The sequence below is a fragment of the Chiloscyllium plagiosum genome, unplaced genomic scaffold (genome assembly GCF_037043375.1).
Source record: "Chiloscyllium plagiosum isolate Xiang-an unplaced genomic scaffold, Cpla_swu_hap1 HiC_scaffold_5, whole genome shotgun sequence".
NCBI classification, from domain to species: Eukaryota; Metazoa; Chordata; class Chondrichthyes; order Orectolobiformes; family Hemiscylliidae; genus Chiloscyllium; species Chiloscyllium plagiosum.
In genome coordinates, this window is record NW_028270143.1 from 30899240 (window position 1) to 30918241 (window position 19002).

Sequence of the window (19002 nt, forward strand, 5' to 3'; positions counted from 1 at the left end):
GGTGCTGTCTAAGCCATGGTGAATTGTTGCACTGCAGATTCTATGTGTACACAATACTACCACAATGTATTCGTGGAGGAAGGCCTGAATGTTTTAAATGATGTATGGGATGCCAACCTACCTTGTCCTGGATGGTGAAAACTTCTTCAAAGGATGTCAGAGTTGTACCTGTCCAGGCAAGTGGAATATTCCATTAAACTCCAGTTTTGTACCATGCAGATAATGGACAGACTTCGGAGAGTCAGGAGGTGACTTAATCATTGCATGATCCTAAGCCTCTGGCTACAAAATTTACAGCTGGTCCAGTTCAGTTTCTGGCCAGTAGTAACCTCCAAGGTGTTGCAGTGGAGGATTCAATTATGGTAATTCCATTGAGAGTCATAGGAATGTATTTAGATTCAAGTGGCCATTGCCTGGTACTTTTCAGGTGTGAATGTTAAATGCTACTACTTATCAAAGGCAAGCATGAATGTTGCCTCAGTCTTGTTGCCTATGGACACTCCGCTTCTTTACCTGGGGAGTTGCAAATTATTCTGAACAATGTGCAATTATTAACAAACGTCCTGCGTATTGACCCTATGATGAAAAAGCTGAAGGTAACTGGGACTAAGGTGTTACCCAGAGGAATTCCTGCAATTTTGTCCTGGGGTTGAGATGATTGGTCTTCAATATTGTTATGAAGGTGTAAGGGGTACTGTACCTTTAAGAGAGTTGAAAACTAGGATTTGGACAGGCACAGAGAGTCCGGAACAAGGTAACAATGTAATGCTTGGTCAGAACAGCTAGCACTGGCTGGATTGCTATGAGACAAAAACAAATTCAAATTCAGCCAATCAGTTTAAATTATGCCCCAAGATACCAAACTCCAATCAAGTTTGATTTGGTATTTTGACAAAATTAAAATGAATGAAATAATTCAATGTTTTGGGGGTATAAAACTGGAAAAGATTGAACAGTTGGGAGAAAACTGCCAAAAGACCACATATGTAAGCTGCTAGTAAGAGCTCTCGGAGAGGTACCTGTCTGGAGAAAGGGTTTGTCTAAAAAAAAAATCAGCATTGACCTGGAAAACAAATGTACAGCGGAAGATATCAAGAGAAGATTTGATAGATGGCTGGTTTGAAATTTGAATTTTTGATAAATCTTAATTGTGGGTTTTATTGGAGTTGTATTGTAGAGGGGAAAGTTAAAGATAGGTTAGAGAAAGGAGTTGTAAATAGTTGTTAGTTAATTATTCTCTGTTAGACTTAAAAAAAGTTGTTAAATTTTACTTTAAATAGTGACTTTTGGAATAGTTCTTTGTCTCTTGAATTTTAACAGATTACAGCGCAAGGTGAATCTTTTCTGTGTTGCTGGTTTAAATTAGCAGAGGGGTTTAACCTTGTATTGTGATATATTTTGTGGGCGGCACGGTGGCCCAGTGGTTAGCACTGCTGCCTCACAGCGCCTGTAGACCCGGGTTCAATTCCCGACTCAGGCGACTGACTGTGTGGAGTTTGCACATTCTCCCCGTGTCTGCGTGGGTTTCCTCCGGGTGCTCCGGTTTCCTCCCACAGTCCAAAGATGTGCGGGTCAGGTGAATTGGCCATGCTAAATTGCCCGTAGTGTTAGGTTAATAGGGGTAAATGTAGGGGTATGGGTGGGTTGCGCTTCGGCGGGTCGGTGTGGACTTGTTGGGCCGAAGGGCCTGTTTCCACACTGTAAGTAATCTAATCTAATCTAATCTAATTTTGTTGTGAGAGGTATGCCTCCTACCAGTGGAGAGCTTTCCCCGGTTCCCAAAGATTTCGGTTTTGCTCGGCTCTGTGGTGCCACATTTGGTCAAATGCTGCCTTCCTGTGAAGGGCAGTCAGTCTAAATATCAATTAAGCCATTTGAGAAAGATGCTTCAGTTTTTTAGTTCTTCAGATGTAAAGGTTGCTTTGATTGATTTTGACAATGAATGTGAAATGAGGGAGTTGAATATGGAGTTTATTTCTTAGATGCTTCAATGTCCAAGAAATATCACATTTCAGTCAAATGACTCAACGATAAAGCAGTTGAGAATTACAAATACATTCACAGAATTCTATGTTGATAGACTTGTTATGGCACATTTTGCCAGGTACTATTCTACTTGGTATATCTCACAACATGGGAATTGAGGAAAGGGTGGAAACTAATGCTAAGTGATAAATGACAAGCCTACTTAAATATCAGGTTTCAGTATGTAATTTTGTGGCTGGTTACCATGATTAAAATGTGCCTGCAGGTGCTAAAACAGAGCCTTGCACATTTAGCACTCAAGTTCTGGCAAGAAGCTATTGTCCTGAAACAGATCTTTTGCCTTCATGGGCACACTTTCACTCAGGGTGTGGAATGCACTGCCTGACCTCCTGTGGGACATTTCAGGATTACTCTAGGATTGAGAGGGAGGCCATACAGGTCCTTCGATGCACCACTGAAGGATCTGGTGGAGGAAGAAAGCTATTGTGTACCAACAAGCTGTCCTATTTGTAGCTCTCTCATGGTGCATTTCTAATAGCCCCTATGTCTTCTTCCTAATCTTCATTTTGACGACTGGGGTCCACTCATGTGATCCCCATCCCTAATGTTCTCCTGGTAATTTGTATTTGGTGTCTAATATCTACAATAGTTCTTCTGCCAGGGTGATGTTTTTATACATTTTCCAGGATAGATGTCGGTTGAGTGTTCGCAGAGTCTTGGCGGCATGGCCCAGAACGTCTTCTGAAGCATTTCTAAAACTATCTTCAAAAAGATATTTGGTCAGTTGATTCCCAACAGCAAGTGAAACTTTCTCAACTAATGCTTACAATCAACATACCCTCTTCTTTTTTTAATGTGTGCGAAGTCATTTGTTTAAGAGTGCCACCCATTTCACTTTTATTTTGCAAAGCTCAGCATGTGTGGTAACTATGGAGTCAAATTGTGTGTGCCCCGAGTAGGATGATACAATCTCACAGTTTGGAAAGAATATTGTTCATAATCCTGATCAACAACTTCTTTACCTGTACCCCATTCAGGCGGATCACTGTTAGGAGAGAACTGTTAATTACAGAGCTAACTGCAAATTGCTATTGACCCTCTTTAATTTATGCTAACAGGTAATTTAGTTCAGTTCAGTTCAGTAATCAATTTAGTAATCTCAGTTCTGAAGAAGAGTTAACTCAGATTTGAAACAGCATTTTCTGTTTTTATTGTAAGAATTTAATTGTCAGTTAGAGCTCAATGATTCTACATGTGGTCATTCTTAGTGCAAATTTTGAGTCCCTCATAAAAATGCAGGTCTTGTGTCGGTGGTGGTGGAAACTGGCATTGCAGCTCATGACTTTATTGTAATCACCTCAGAAGCTTTCCAAGTTCGAAAGTGTCCAGGGGAAATCATATACTGAATGTACCACCATACTGCTGTTACATGAAAAAAACTCCTATCTTATAGAGCAATATCTCAAAGCAATATGGCTGAGATTCTAATTCTTATGTCTGTTGGGCGAAATGTTTTTTCAAATGATAATAATTGTAAGTTATTGTTCCATATATAAGGTTTGCGTAAAGATTTGTGGCTCGGATGCCAGTTGCCGTAGTTGTAAGTATATTTGCCGAGCTGAGAAGTTGATTGGCAGACATTTCATCCCCTGCCTGGGTGACATCTTCAATACTTTGGAGCCTCCTGTGAAGCGCTTATGTACTGTGTCTTCTGGAATTTTGTTTGGTTCCGTTCCTGCTGCTTCCAGTTGGTCATTGTAGTGGCCAGTATATTGGGTCTAGATCTGTGTTTGTTGATGGAGTCCATGGATGAGTGGATGAGTCTTCCACGGACTCCAGCCAACAAATACATGGACTTAGACCCAATATACCGACCACTACAATGAACAACTGGAACCGGAAACTAGAAGCATATAAAGTTAGGTCAAATTTCATTTCTCGTTCCACATTTGACTTCTTCATTTCCTAAGTGGCTACAGAATGCCACCTCACTCCGCAGCTACCAAGCCATTCACTGGGTACACAACACCAAGGAGGAAGCACGTTGAAGCAGCCCTCACTGCCGCTGACTGGAACCAGAATGTCGCCTCTGCCAAAGTCGCCTCATTGTCACCGATACTCCAGCCACCGCCATAGCCAGGAGACAGTCCCAACTCTCAAGGACCAGGTCCCATCTCAGCTTCGGAGAACCGACTGACCATCCAAAGTAACTCCTGAGGACAGAGAGATCATTCACTCCACGGCCTTTGCAGATGCCTCCAAAACATCAGAGGAAACAATGGACCCCAAATCATCGATGTTTGAATAATTGCTCAAGCCGCAAATGTCATGGCCACGAGGAACAGATCGGATCTGCCTCTCAACAACTCCCTGCAGCCTCACTCCAGTAGCACAGCCGCAGAAAGAAGAAAAGATGAATATGATTCAAAAGTTAAATGAAGAAAAATAAAATAATAAAAGAAAGAAGGATTCTGTGAGTCATGCGAGAGGGAGTGGATGAACTGGAAGCCCAAACACCTCTTACTTTGCCGCCTCCGCCATCTTTTAGTGTTGCGTTATCTCTTGGCAATTTTTTTTGTGAAAGCTACAACTAGATGGTGTAAAAGGCACGCACGTGCTCCGTGATGACCTGATGTCACAGAAACAATGGAAAGTCAGAAATGAGAGTCCTGTGCGTGATCACATTGAGGGTAAATCATGGGCATCAGTCAGAGCTGGCAGTGAACAGACATAGCAGCCCCAGCCCCTGGGCATGGCCTACCAGTGCTAAGTAGCCTCACTGCACCCCCCGTGGGGAGTTGATCTTCCTTTTTGAAATCCATGTTGACTTTTTGTATTGTATTCTCCAACTGCAGATGGTTTGCTCCCTGATCTTAGACCCAAAGGGCAGAACCTTGTTGAGGTTCTCAGCCTCCTGAGGGAGCCAGTGAGAGCTCTCTATCTCCTCCCCTACTACATTTTGTTTTACACTCGGGCATCTGACGGCCCAGTAGCAGGTCATCCTCAGGATCAACACTGCCCCTGGGGAGGGCAGCATACTGCTCACTGCTGGCCAATCTGAGGCTGGCAACTTAGTTCCCCAACAGTGTCGTCGAATAGGTAATGTTTGCTGTTCGCACTCCACTCACCCCAGGCCTAGCATCTTCACTGGGTCCCAGACCAGAGGTGGATGATGGTGAGAAGGAAGCTGTGAGCAACAAGGGTTGGTGTTGGATCTTATTGGGAACTCCCTTTCATGATGCTGTGCCCTTCCATCAGGCACCAAGTGTTTTTGAGTGAAGGACTTGCCCTGGGAACTGCAGTCAAACACTCCTGGGTTTGCTTGCCATGTTCTCCCCATGGTGACTCCACTCCTTAACCTAGCTTAATGCAGTGAGAGGAGGCCCTGAGTCAGCATTAATTGCCCACTGTGGGACTTAATAATGGTGGGGTCAGAAAACTACTCACAGCCCTTTCTGCCACAGACTTGATGAGCATGAAGGTAGAAGTTGGCACGTTGCCACTTTATTAAGTGTCCCACAAGATTATGCCCCATGATTCAGGTCCGTTTTCTACCGTTAATGTTCCCTCCTGCAAATGGTGCTGCTCTGCCCAGCCTAATTCCTCCTCCTGTCTTTATTCAGATGAAGAAACGACTTAAGCTAGAAGCTCTTAAGCAAGTGTTCCCTTTCTCATGGTCCCTCCTGTTATGGGCTCAATAAGATGGAGTTGGACAGTGCTCATTCATTTTTGGGTGAAATTCTTGGAGAATTTGCAGAATAATTATTTTGAAGTTTTGGTGAATTTCTTGATTAAACCTTCCACAAAACCACCATGTGTTTTAAAGCTCCTATGCACAGTATCTGTGGAATTGATTGTGAAATAGTGTGCACTCTTTATATAGAGAGAATAGAACAAGTGTTAGGAATCATGCTGGCATGACCCTTGCTTAGGCAGCACTTTTAAGTGCAATCAGCTTCTTAATAAGCCTTGTGATGACCATTCACTGACAAATGTAACTTCTTTACCACAATGGTGTCTTGCTCCAAAATCAGGCTAAACTAACATTTCAGCTCAAAACCCTACCTTGACTACTTCAGAGGATCTTTGAACAAATTGCTGCAAATCGTCCCACAATGTATGAATAGAAATATTGCTCCTACTGATCAACTTTATTTAACATAGAATGAATTGGAAATATCATGGAAGCAACAGTTTAAACCGTAGTTTCTCACCAGTCATGTTAACAATCTTGAGTTCCTATATTGGCTTAAGCATAATCTGATGTAATAAAAGCCTTTCTCAGTTTTGTTAATTTCCATTTGTGCCATGAGATGAAAATTCTTGGGGCTTTACAACAGTGGGTCCTACATTTTTAACACAAGTTGCCTTCTGTTCACTCAGTGATATGTTAGATAGTCATGGAGAGTTCATGACTCTGTTCTTTGTCAACGACATTATCAGTGGTTGTGCAGTTGTAATAGCTTGCTGTTGGAATTAAATGCTAATAAAATTGAAAACAACCTGAACTACTACTTGAAAGGAATAACTGTTGTATCTCCTAACCTTCTGAACAGCCTTCTATCCCACTTTGTGCAATGCTTTGCCTCTTTGAAAAAAGATACTTGTACAAAAACAAGCTTTTCTATGTGTCCTTGGGGGTCTTCTTGATGAGAGTGAGAAACAGTTTTGCATTGATGATTTTTACAGAGTCCGACCTAATAATTAGTAAAGTGATGAGATAAAGTCATCTACTGTTCCATCAAGCAACACTTACTCATTTCTAACCTGTTCACAGATACATGGTTCAGATTGCTCAAACCATTCTGCTCCACACCTTGTCATAGATTTGATCCAGATGTGGAAGTGAGTGTAACACAGAGAATGCTGTAGAAACTTAGCAGTTTCTACTTAGCAGATCTGGCAGCAACTACAGATAGAGAAACAAAGTTAATGTCCTGAATCCAATATGATTCTTCTGAAGAGTCCTAGGTTCAAAGAATCATGCAAACTGAAATCTCTGTTTCTGTCTCCACAGATGCTGCCAAACCTGCTGAGTGTTTCTGGCATTCTCTGTGTTTGCTTCAGATTTTCAGCATCTGCAGTATTTTCTCTTTATGGAAGTGAATGTAATTGCTTTGGACTTCACGGCAGCAGCCAAATAAATATCGCATCAAAAAGCCTTAGCAAACTCAGGAGGAGTCAGGTAGAAATCCCTTCAACGGCGAGAGTCACAATGTGATGGATAGCAAAATAACTGCAGTTAGCAGAGACAGATCATCAAAGACAGAGTGTGTAATTACAGAAGTATTTCAGGGAGGTGTCAGCAGCCCATCCATCTTCGGTTGCTCCATCAAACACCTTCACTCTGTCATATTATGAGGAGTGCAGCTGTTCTTTCAGCTTACAGCTCTACCCACAGCCTCTCTGATAATGAAGTAGCCTGGGCTGACTTTTCTTAAAATCATTTGTTCATGAAATGTGGCTGGGCCATCATTTATTGCCCATCCACAATTGCCCTTGGAACTAAGTAGCTTGCTGAAGTCACTTCAGAAGGCACTTAAGAGCCAATGACATTGCTGTGGCTCTCGTGTCACTAGTAGGCTGGACTATGTAAGGATGACAGATTTCTTTCCCTAAAGGTCTTTGGTGAACCAGATGGCACTTTACAAAAATCATTACATTGTTGACTTTAGGTTAGGTTTTAATTCCAGACTCCTGGGCCTTTGGATGACTAATGCAGTGGCATTACCACCTTCTGCAATACATAGCAGGGTCCAGATAACATTCAGACGTGGGCTGTGAAATGGTAGGTAGCATTCATATCATACATCAGCAGGTAATGACTACTGCCACTGAAAGTCCTGCTATTTCCCTTGATTTTGAACACTGAGATCTCCGCCATCACAAGAATATTATGGGAACACTATCAAATCAAAGTACCCATCTACATCACAGAACTTTCAATTCAGATGGCTCTGCCAGTTATTCATCATTGATGTATCAGTTTCTTAGAAAGAACTTAATACTAGTGCTGAAGGTACATCACCACAAGGACTGCAGTAGTTCAAGGAGAAGACTTGGAATGGTCAGCTTAGAGGAGCTGAGAGTCTGCAATAAGTAAAGTCTTTAATAAATACCACTTCGAGTCTAGCGACTCTTCATCAGAACCCTGGATCTGAAGTATCAATTCTGCTTTCTTTTCATACATGCTATCAGACCTGTTAGGTTTCGCCACCAATTTCTGCTTTTGTTTCAGATCTCCAGAATCCACAGTTCCTTGTTTTATTTTAGAAATCTACCGTTATTGTTTTATCAGTTTTTGAAATACTAGGGCTGGAATTTTCTGGGGAGGAACCTTCTGGGCCAGAGCCCAATTGAGAGACTTTAAGTAGTCAATTAATGGATTATTTTTGCCTCAACTGGCATCTAACCAGTGGTGAATAGATCTTCTGCTGCATAGAGAGATAACTTTTAAAATCCTACGACCTTCTGCCAGACTCCAAGCTTTGTAGCGGAAACATCTTCTTATTTGGCCATTCATTGACCCACACACCACAAATCCACTTTCTCCCCACCCTACCATCACCATCACACCAACTGACGGTGTCACCTCCCAGTGCCCATACTCCACTTATCAGCCTACAGGTATATAGGATCACCGGATCCTCCAGATTCAGTCCTAGCCTGGCACTGTTCCTAACGATACTGCTGAGCAACCAGCCCTCTCATTGACCACCCAAGTTGGGAAGATGCTACGCAGGGTCCCATTAACTGCTGAAGTGGATTCACCAACTGCAAACCTCCTCTATGTCTTCAGGCTAAATCCTTCCCATGCTATCAGCACTAAATTCCACCAAGGGTTTATTTTTCTCACTGCTGTTTTTTTTTTCCCTGTTCTATCTCCAGAAATGCTTTCACACAAAACTGAATGATTTTTCTTTCCACCACCAAGTCACCCATGTTACTTTTCACCTTTATCCACCACCACGAATCACCCATGTACCCGAACCAATGATCAACTTACATGTGAAGCCCTGTCCAGGGCAGTGCAATTGCACCAAAATGAGGGAATCAAAGGGGGGGGGGGGGAGGGGAATTAAACTAAAATGGAGTTGGCAAGGGAAATGGGGCACTCCACCCACTGCACTGCCCAACTCTCTTTGCGGGCCTATAGAGTATTAGTGTGCTGTGTGCTCCATCTCTAAGGACACCTGGGCATGAACAGAGCTGCGCAAGACGGGTAGATAGTCAGGAACCACATCTCCCTCCACGGCCTGCTGCCTGGACCTGTTGATGACCACTTTGGTCAGGCTCAGGAGCAGACCTACATGGACTTATCCTCCCCTCCCTTTGCTTTCACATTGGAAACCTTTCTACCTCTTAATTAATGAATTGATCGAATTTAAAATCTGCTTTCAAGTCTTCAGCATATTTAATCAGGCTAATAGTAAGGAACAAGAGCTTGTGGAATGGTCTCACGTTTTTTATATGAATTTGGAGCTGTGACAATAACTCATTTGCTCCATGTGAACGTGTGCTTGAATGTATTTTCAACATAGCCATTGAAACTGTACAATAATATTTTGAAATGTCCAAATTAGTTTGTGCGTCAAATTAGTCAGCAAGATAGTCAAAAAATAAATTAGGCACTGGTCCATTGTCTGTTAGAGCCATTTAGGTCTGGCCGAGTGTAAATTATAATTCTGGTCCAAAATACAAAAAAAAAGAAATTTGCTGATATAGCACATTTTACAATTTCAGCATTTCCTTAAGCCATTAACAGCTGATAAAATATTGGCCCTGATTTACTCCAGGAAGGACAGCATCGCTGCCATGTTGAAAATGACGGAATTTGTCAGGAATTGCAATTCTTACATCCAAATCTGCCCCCTCTAGTTTCCACGTGGAAAGGAATGATGTGTGCCATAGTTCACAAATGCACTGTTCCTGGAAGCAGCTGGCTAATAACTAACCAGTTGTCCCCAGTGAGATAGGATTTTGGAATCCCTGGTTTACTGAGATTCAACTAGGTAAGAAGAGGACTGTTTTCAATGCATTTCTTCAGGCTATTTATGGCCCTCTTTGGAGAGCTGAGGAACCATTGCAGATATGGTCCCAGGATAGGGTCTTTTTTGGATGGGTGGCTAGTCAGCTATCCTTCGGGACAGTTAACTGTGAAGAGGATTGGGTGCGAATGGTGCATATAGTTGCATAGTAATAGAAGCAGGAGTAGGCCATTTGGCCCATCGAGCCTGCTCTGCCATTCATTAAGATCATGGTTGATCTATCCATCATCTCAGCTCCTCCTGCCTGCATTATCCCCATAACCCTTAATTCCCCTACCATGCACAAACCCATCCAACTGTGTCTTGAATATATTTAATGTAGCTGCCTCTACTGCTTTCTGGGGCAAAGAATTCCATGGATTCACTACTGTCTGGGAAAAGCAGTTTCTTCCTCATCTCTGTCCCAAATCTACTCCCCCTAATCTTGAGGCCATGTCCCCTAGTCCTAGTCTCACCCACCAGTGGAATCAACTTGCCTGCCTTTATCTTATCTATCCCTTTCATAATTTTATATGTTTCTATAAGATCCCCTCTCATTCTTTCAGTCCCAGGAGACTCAACCTCTCCTTATAGGGTAACCCTTCATTTCCAGAATCAACCTGAGGAACCTCCTCTGCACCACCTCCAAAGCCAGCATATCCTTCCTCAACTAAGAAGATGAGAACTATGCTAATTTTTCCAGGTGCGGCCTCACCAACACCTTGTACAATTGCAGCAGAACCTCTCTGCTCTTAAACTCAGTCCCTCAACCAATGAAAGCCAATATTCCGTTTGCCTTCCTGATTATCTGTTGCACCTGCAAACAACCTTTGGCGATTCATGTACGAGCACTCCTAAGTCCCTCTGCACAATAACATGCTGCAATCTTTTACTATTTAAATAGTACCCTGACCTCCAACTTTTACTTCCAAAGTGGATAACCGCACATTTACCAACATTGTACTCCATCTTCTAGATCCTTGTCCATGCAATTAACCAATCTAAATCTCTCTGCAGACCCTCCACAGTTTGCCTTTCCACTCAATTCAGTGTCATCAGCAAACTTGGATATGTTACACTTGGTCTCCTCTTCCAAACCAGTTATATATATATCATGAACAGTTGTGGGCCCAACACTGACCCCTGCAGCACCCTGCTCTAACCAGAGTAACACCCATTTATCCCAACTCTCCGCTTTCTATTTGTTAACCAGTCCTCTATTCATGCTAATACATTCCTCGCAACTCCATGCATCTTTATCTTATGGATGAGTCTTATCTACCTTTAGTCTTTTATGTGGCATCTTATCAAATGTCTTCAGGAAATCCAAGTTTACAACATCCACCTGTTCCCCTCCACCTTCAAAGGATTCCAGTAAGTTTGTCAAACACGACCTTCCCTTCCTGAAACCATGCTGCATCTGCCGGATGGAACCCTTTCCATCCAAATGTCTCACTATTTATTCTTTAATGATAGCCTCCAACATTTTCCTGACTACAGATATTAAGCTAACTGGCCTATAGTTACCTGCCTTAAGCCTACACCATTTTTTAAATGGTGGTGTGACATTTGCTGTCTTCCAGTCTGCCGGGACCTGTCTGGAGTCCAATGAATTTTGGTAAATTACCACTAATGCATCTATTATAACTTCCGCCATTTCCTTCAGTACCCTAGTACGCATTTCATTAGGATTAGGGGACTTATCTACCTTTACACCCTCAAGTTTGCTCAACACTACCCCTTTAGTGATAACAATTGAATTGAGGTTCTCACCTCCCATTGTATCCTTAAAATCATTCTTTGGTACGTTAGGCACATCTTCCACTGCGAAGATTGACACAATATAGTTATTCAAGGCCTTGGCCATTTCAGCATTACCCAATATTAATTCCCTTTTCTCATCCTGCAAGGGACCTACATCCAATTTAGCCACTCTTTTCTGTTTTATATATTTATAAAAACGTTTCCTTCTTGTTTTTATATTCTGTGCTAGTTTGCATTCATAATCTCTTTCCTTTCTTTATTGCTTGCTTCATGGTTCTTTGCTGCTTTTTAAAGTTTTCCCAATCTTCCTGTTTCCCAGTTCTCTTGGGTACTTTCTTAACCTCGGCTTTTAATTGGATGCCTTCCTTTATTTCCTTGGTTATCCAAGGCTGGCTCTTCCTATCCTTGCTATCCTTGTTTCTGACCGGAATATATTTTCCTTGAGCACTATGAAAAATCTCTTTGAAAGTCCTCCACTGTTCCGCCATATGACTTGTTTTCGCAGTCTAATTTAACCAACTCCTTCCTCACCCCATTATAGTCTCCCTTGTTTAAGCATAGCACCCTGGTTTTAGATTATGCTATTTCCCCCTCCATTTGTATCCAAAATTAAATCATACTGTGATCACTTTTTCCTCGAGGTTCCTTAGCTATGAGATCATTAATTTTTCTTGTCTCATTACACAGGACCAGATCTAAGATTGCACTCTCGTTTGTACGTTTGGTAACATGCTATTCAAGAAAGTTATCACGGATGAGTTTCATGAACTTTTCTTAAGACTGCCTGTACTGACTTGATTCAGCCAATCAATGTGCATGTTAAAGTTCTCCATGACTACTGCCGTTCCATTCTTACATGCGTCAAATATTTCTTGAATTGGTCGCCTGTGCCACTGTAGCATTAGTATTAGGTGGCCTATAGACTACTCCCACCAACGATTTCTTCCCCTTACTATTCCTGATCTCTACCCAAATGGATTGAACATTTTACTCCTTAGATCCTATACTGGCTCTCCCTATCACCCTAATCTCATTCTTAATTAAGAGCGTGATCCCACCTCCCTTACCTTCCTGCCCATACTTCCTAATTACCTGATACCTTTGGATATTTAATTCCCAGTCATCACCACCCTGCAAGCATGTTTCTGTAATGATAACTCAATTATACCCCTTTGTACTGATTTTCACAAGTTTGTCAACTTTGTTTCGAATACTATGGGCATTCAGATAAAGTGCCCATTTACTCATTGTCCCTTTTGAATCTAGCAATCTCCCTGTCTTTTGCATATGATTCTGTCACCCAATTTTACTTTTCTCTTTTCTAATGTTTGCTCTGCTCTCTTCATTGCTTCCTTCTGCCTTTCTGCCTGGACTCCCATCCTCTTGCCATTTTAGTTTATCCTTCCTCACAGTCTCTCTGCTTCTACCTTTGCATCTACCTTTACACCAACTGCTGGATCTTCTGACCTGACACTCTGGTTCCCACACCCCTGCCAACCTAGTTTAAAGCTTCCCCAACAACCATATATCCTTTGGAACTGTGCAATTTATCAAGACCTGTTTAGAAATACCTAGATGTCTCAAAATTTGGGGGTTACCATTGACCAGAAGCAGAAGTGAACCAGCCATGTCAATCCTATGGCTACAAAAACAGGCCAAAGACTGGGAATTCTGTGGCAAATAACTCCCCTCCTGACTTCTGAAAACCTGCCCCTTCATCTACAAGACCCAAGTCAGGAGCTCCTCTGCAAGTTCCCCTCTACTGCATCCTGACTTGGAACAATGTCACCATTTCTTCACCATCACTGGATCAGAATTCTGGAACTCTCAACTACATCCCATTGATTGCAGCGGCTCACGAAGGCAGCTTGCCACACCTTCTCAAGTGCATTTTGAGATGGGCAATAAATATTGGCCTTGGAATGATGTGGCCCTCTCGACCCACATCCCATGATTGCATTCTAAAACTATAATTGATAGTGCTTTTCTCATTGATTGCAGCTTAGAAATTTAAGAAATAGAACTATACTTTTTGTCCTGTATGTATAGACACTTATGGAATATTTTTTATTCATTCAAAGATTATGGGTATCGCTGGCCAGACCAGGAGTTATTTCCCATCCCTAATTGCCCTCAAGAGGCTATCAGTGAAAATGTTACAGTCCTTGTGGACTAGAGACGCCACAATGATATTCGGAAAAGATTGTAAGAATTTTGACTCAGTGACCGTGAAGGAAGGGTGATACTACTCCAACTGAGGATGGTTGCTTGTGAGGAAAACATATAGGTAGTGGTGAACCCATGTGCCTGCTGTCCTTGTCGTTCTAGGTGGAGAGGTTTCAGGGTTGGAGGGTGCTTCGGTGTTTTGATGAGTTGTAACAGTGCAACTTGTAGATGATACCCATTGCTGCCACTGTGGGCCATCATTAGAGGGAATGAATGAAGGAAGATATTACACAGGTTGCCAATCGAGCTGGCAGCTTTGTCCTGGACAGTATTGAGCTTCTTGAGTTTTGTTGCAGTTGCACTCATCCAGGATGCTCAACAGGTTGGCAATGCATTGGTGAAGAGGGAAATGTTAGTTTGTGAAAATAGATGGTAAATTGGATTGAGGTAGGAGGGGCCATATGTGATGGGCACAGAATATTACATTGCATAGGCTGGTAATGGGAAGTGTGTGCTGGTGAAATGTGAAGGTTAAGCACTGGTGGAACATTTATTATTTCTCTTTTGGAGAGGTAGGTTAACCCTTTGGTTGTGGTCCTGGAACACCTCTGGTAGAGATAAGGCACGTGTTGGGAATGTGAAAAAACATGCCTGTGCTGAAAAATGAGAAAGACTCATTGGGCTTGCAATGTTGTCAAAAAGATATTGAGTTTAAAAGAAAAGTATTTCAAAGTGTCTGCTTAAATAAAACCTTTATAGGATTCGTGCTGCATGACTGATTTCCCAAATTATTAATTTAACAATATGAAAACCTATTGATTGACAACCCCACCTCCTCATTGAACAGAAATATTTATTAGCATCAGATTTTAAGAACTTGTGTAAGACGATTTTTGGCGTAAGGTACTACCACTTAACTGAAATGTTTGCTAACAAAATTAATTGAAAACTCAAGTGAAATGTTTGTTTCATAAGGGATTTGAATATGGATGTTTCGGTTGTACCAATGAGATTGTATTATTTTCAACAATGACATAACCAGTATACTTCCTGATGCTTCCTGATTAATGGGCATGCTGGATAATTAGTGAGATGGCATGGTGAGGGAATTGAAAAGGATAGTGGGTGAGAGATATTGGTTCATATTGAGTTGTTAGAAGTGTAATATAATGGGCCATGTGAATGATAGAGGGCAGATGAGGGGCAAAAGATGATTGTCATAGGGTGGCACATGGTGAATGAAGGACTATAGGGTGACTGCAGTGACATAAAATAGTGTGGATGGGGCTTAAAGGATGAGGAGTTGAGGGCAAGAGGTTTTCTTTTCTGTTTTAACTTTTTAAATTTGTGGACATTGTCAGAGTCCTCAGGCAGATTTTCTGACTAGCCCACCTCGGGAACTCACCAACCTCTTCGGCTTTTCTCAAGCGCTCTGGTTTAACTCCGAATCCAGCCCATCACTGGCCTCCTGAGCCGTCGATCAATAAAAGAAGTGTGGGAGACTACTTTAAAGGTTGCGTTTGCGGAGCTGAGATTTCTCCAGGCTCTATAGCCACGACATGGGAGCATTTTCATTGGTGTAATGCGGGTTAACAAATTAGCGATGACGCTTTCAAGGAAGTCGAAAATGTAGCACTTCTGACACTGCAGTAACCCCTCGGATGATGTACTCAAGTTTTTGGAGTGGAAATTGAACTTTAACTTTGTAACTGAGAATAAAGTGTGCTGCTGCTGAACCTAGAATGATGCCTACAAAGTCATTAATTTAAATATACAGAGCTACTTAAATTGATTGGATCTGCCACCTCATAAATTGCCTGTTATTTTTAGCCTGCTGGCAGAAATTATTTTTAGCTGTTAAATCAAAAATATGCAAATTCATGTTAATACCAATCAAAGTCATTGTCTTTTTCCTTTGTAGTAAATTGACATAATTCGAGAGAGTTGGAATATTGTCTCCTAATCTCTTGCATTTAAATCTGAACACATAAGTGAATTGGGAGAAAGTGATTTTGTCTTTAAAAGAGAATTGTGTAATAAACAAAAATTGCTTACATGTATTCCTCCAGTTAGCATCCTTGAAATCTTAAGGGTCACCCTGGGATTGAACCCTTTGCTATTCGTATTATTCTGAAGCATACGCGAGCCATCTAGCCAACTGGCTCCTTGTGTGTGAACAATTAAATGACATTTAAGCTGTGAGTCGCCAGCACAAACGGAAGGGAAAATAAGAAGCCAGATTTCTACTGAATATTGTATAACATAGCAGTTTATTTCTTAGCTGATGAATCTGTCCTCTCAGCTCCTCTGCAAAGCCCTTGAAAGTCTAAAATGTGTTTCTTTTCTCATGTCACAGAACGATGAAGTAAACACTGTTCGAGTGAAAGAACGAGGCCAAGATGTACTCATCCTGAAAAAAATGTCGTCATCTAGCCCAGCCCCCACTGCAGGGAGTGCCCAAAATGATTGGAGGTAAGTGGTTCACTTCTACTCTGCAGAGCATTCAGCAGCCGGATGGATCAGATCAGTTGGAATCTTGGAGTGAGACAGGGCAAAAGGCAAAACTGAAATTATATAATGCACTGGTAGTTAGAAGTAAAATAATAAGACAACAGTATGGGAAGTTCAGTATTAGGAGTTTTTGATCCTTATATGGAAAACAAAAGTGTCTCTGAAATCTTTAAAGATAGCACTGATTTGACTCTGCCAGCTTTTGATGTGCCTTATTTTAAATATATTGATGAGGATTCAGAAGATGAATGGAGTAATCCTTCACAATCTTCAGCAGAAGATGACTCAGTGGAATCTTTACTCTCTAATAGGTATAAGGTGGTGGCTGGAACTCCTGAGAAGATTCTAGAGCATTTGCTCAAAAGTATGCACTTGGAGGAAGGTGAATGCAAAGAGGCAGGTATGACTATTATCTTGCTATTAAAGTCAAAGGGATACATTTATATGATGAGATATATGTTTGAATTCATAATGCTAGAAGTTCAAGCTCTTCCTTTTTCTTGAAATATTTTTATTATTTGCTTAAGTATATATATATTTTGTGGAACATTTTATTATAAGGATTGTTAACCAGCTCTTCAGGTCTTACTGAAGTTTGAGGTTTTAACCCTTTTTACTGTTTTATATTGTTGGAAGCAAATTTTTGTTTCATCATTTGCAGAAAGCTAAATTCAAATGATTTTTTTTCTGTGTTAGTTGACTGTCACCATTGCTTCCTACCCATGATACAAATTGTAAATTCATAGCAAATTAAGGGAATGTGGTTCTAAATCATGCATCACACTCAGGATACAGGGTATCAGTATAATTGATAATAAAAATGAATGAATTAGGATGTCAGGATTTTGTCATGTTGCATTAAGAGATAAAGCATTGTTGTAATCCAGTGATAATTAGAGAGCAGAATTAAACTAGCATTGCAAACCTAATGGTACTTTAGTGCCATTAAAGAGAGTAAAAGCTTCTAAGCTATTACGGACCTTTAAACATCAACATTAACCCTACAATTCTTTAGGTCAAATCTGAACTACATTACTATAACATTTTGTGTCTAGTTGTTATGTGTACATTTCTTTGAAAGAAGTTGGCTTCAGAATTAATGCAAATGCAAGTCATTCTTTGTTGGTGAACGGTGATGAATTTTACGCCAGACAATAATTTGATTATTAGCCTTATTAAAGAAATACTTTTGAGCCAAGCAGAGGGTCTAGTACAATTAGTGAAGAAACTTAAAACAGAAAGATTAAAATACTTCTGATGATTATTAAAATTTTGATGGAAAACCATATTAAATTTTAACTTTATAATCATGCCAATAGGATTTTATAGAATGTATTGCACAACCCGTTTGGTTATGATGAGGTTCCCTAAAGTGTGGAAACAGGCCCTTCAGCTCACACCGACCCTCCGAAGAGTAACCCACCCAGACCCATTTTCCTCTGAATGATGAACGTAACACTACGGGCAATTTAGCATAGCCAATTCACTTGACCTGCACATCTTTGTGACTGTGGGAGGAAACCGGAGCACCCAGAGGAAACCCACGCAGACATGGGGAGAATGTGCAAACTCCACGCAGACAGTTGCCCGAGGCTGGAATCTAACCTGGGACCCTGGTGCTGTGAGACAGCAGTGCTAACCACTGAGTCTATCAGGTCACGGTTATGTAAAGTCTTTTGGCGGGATCATATATTGACATAGTGAAAGAGATGTATTTAAATCATTGTGTTGCTATATTGGTGGCCCTGTAGAGTTCCATAAGGCATTATGGTTTTTTGTATTCCTTGGTTTGCTGCATCTGCTGCTTATTGATTGCATGACATCAAATAAGGCAGCAAAACCTGGGTGAAAAGCATTGCATGGCCTGAGGAGACCAGCATGAGAGTCGACACTTATTCTCGAATGGAATCTTTGTGGGCTAAGAGAAACAGTCTCATGCTGGTCTCTCTCTCTTATAGTTGGTTGCCTTCTTTAAAACTAACTTGAAGGCAGGCATTCTTCTGCATCCACAATGCCCTGGAGCTCCCAATCTAATTGCTACTCTTGTCCACCAAACCTGACAGCACAGTTTGAGCTTGGAGTCAGGGTTCCTTTATTGAAATGAAACCTAGGAATTAAAAATTTGCAACTTTGTCTTTGAGTTTAAAAATTCTGCAAGGGAGCCTCCTGCAGGAAACAGGCACAGAATTAATGCATTGAATAAGATTTATATAATATCACTACTACATTCTGCCATTGGATTAAGCAAATTAATTCTGTCCTCTACTGAAATGTTTTTGTTTATAAGTAGCACAACTAAATTGTGTTTAACATAATTGCTTCTAGCTCAGGTTTTCTATATTCTGTTTTGTTTTGTGCATTGTCATAGTCACACACAGCATGGAAATAGACCCTTCAGTCCACCCTTTTCATTGTCTACTATGCCACCATATTTGGTGTGGTCTGCAAACACACTCACCATGCCTTCTGTACTCTCATCAAAATCAGCTATATAAATGACAAACATAAAAGGACCCAGAACCGATCCCTGTTGAACACTGCAGACGAC

General features: G+C 41.2%; 1 protein-coding gene across 3 annotated transcripts in view; it reads left to right on the forward strand.

Moving 5' to 3' along the window:
- LOC122549783 (rap guanine nucleotide exchange factor 5-like) overlaps positions 1–19002 on the forward strand; it is a 179898-nt gene that overhangs the window by 91396 nt on the left and 69500 nt on the right. For all 3 annotated transcript variants that reach the window (XM_043689809.2, XM_043689811.2, XM_043689810.2), the window contains 2 exons: positions 16300–16415; positions 16766–16854. In XM_043689809.2, coding sequence (XP_043545744.2) covers positions 16300–16415; positions 16766–16854 — 205 coding nt within the window. The remainder of the gene's footprint in view (positions 1–16299; positions 16416–16765; positions 16855–19002) is intronic.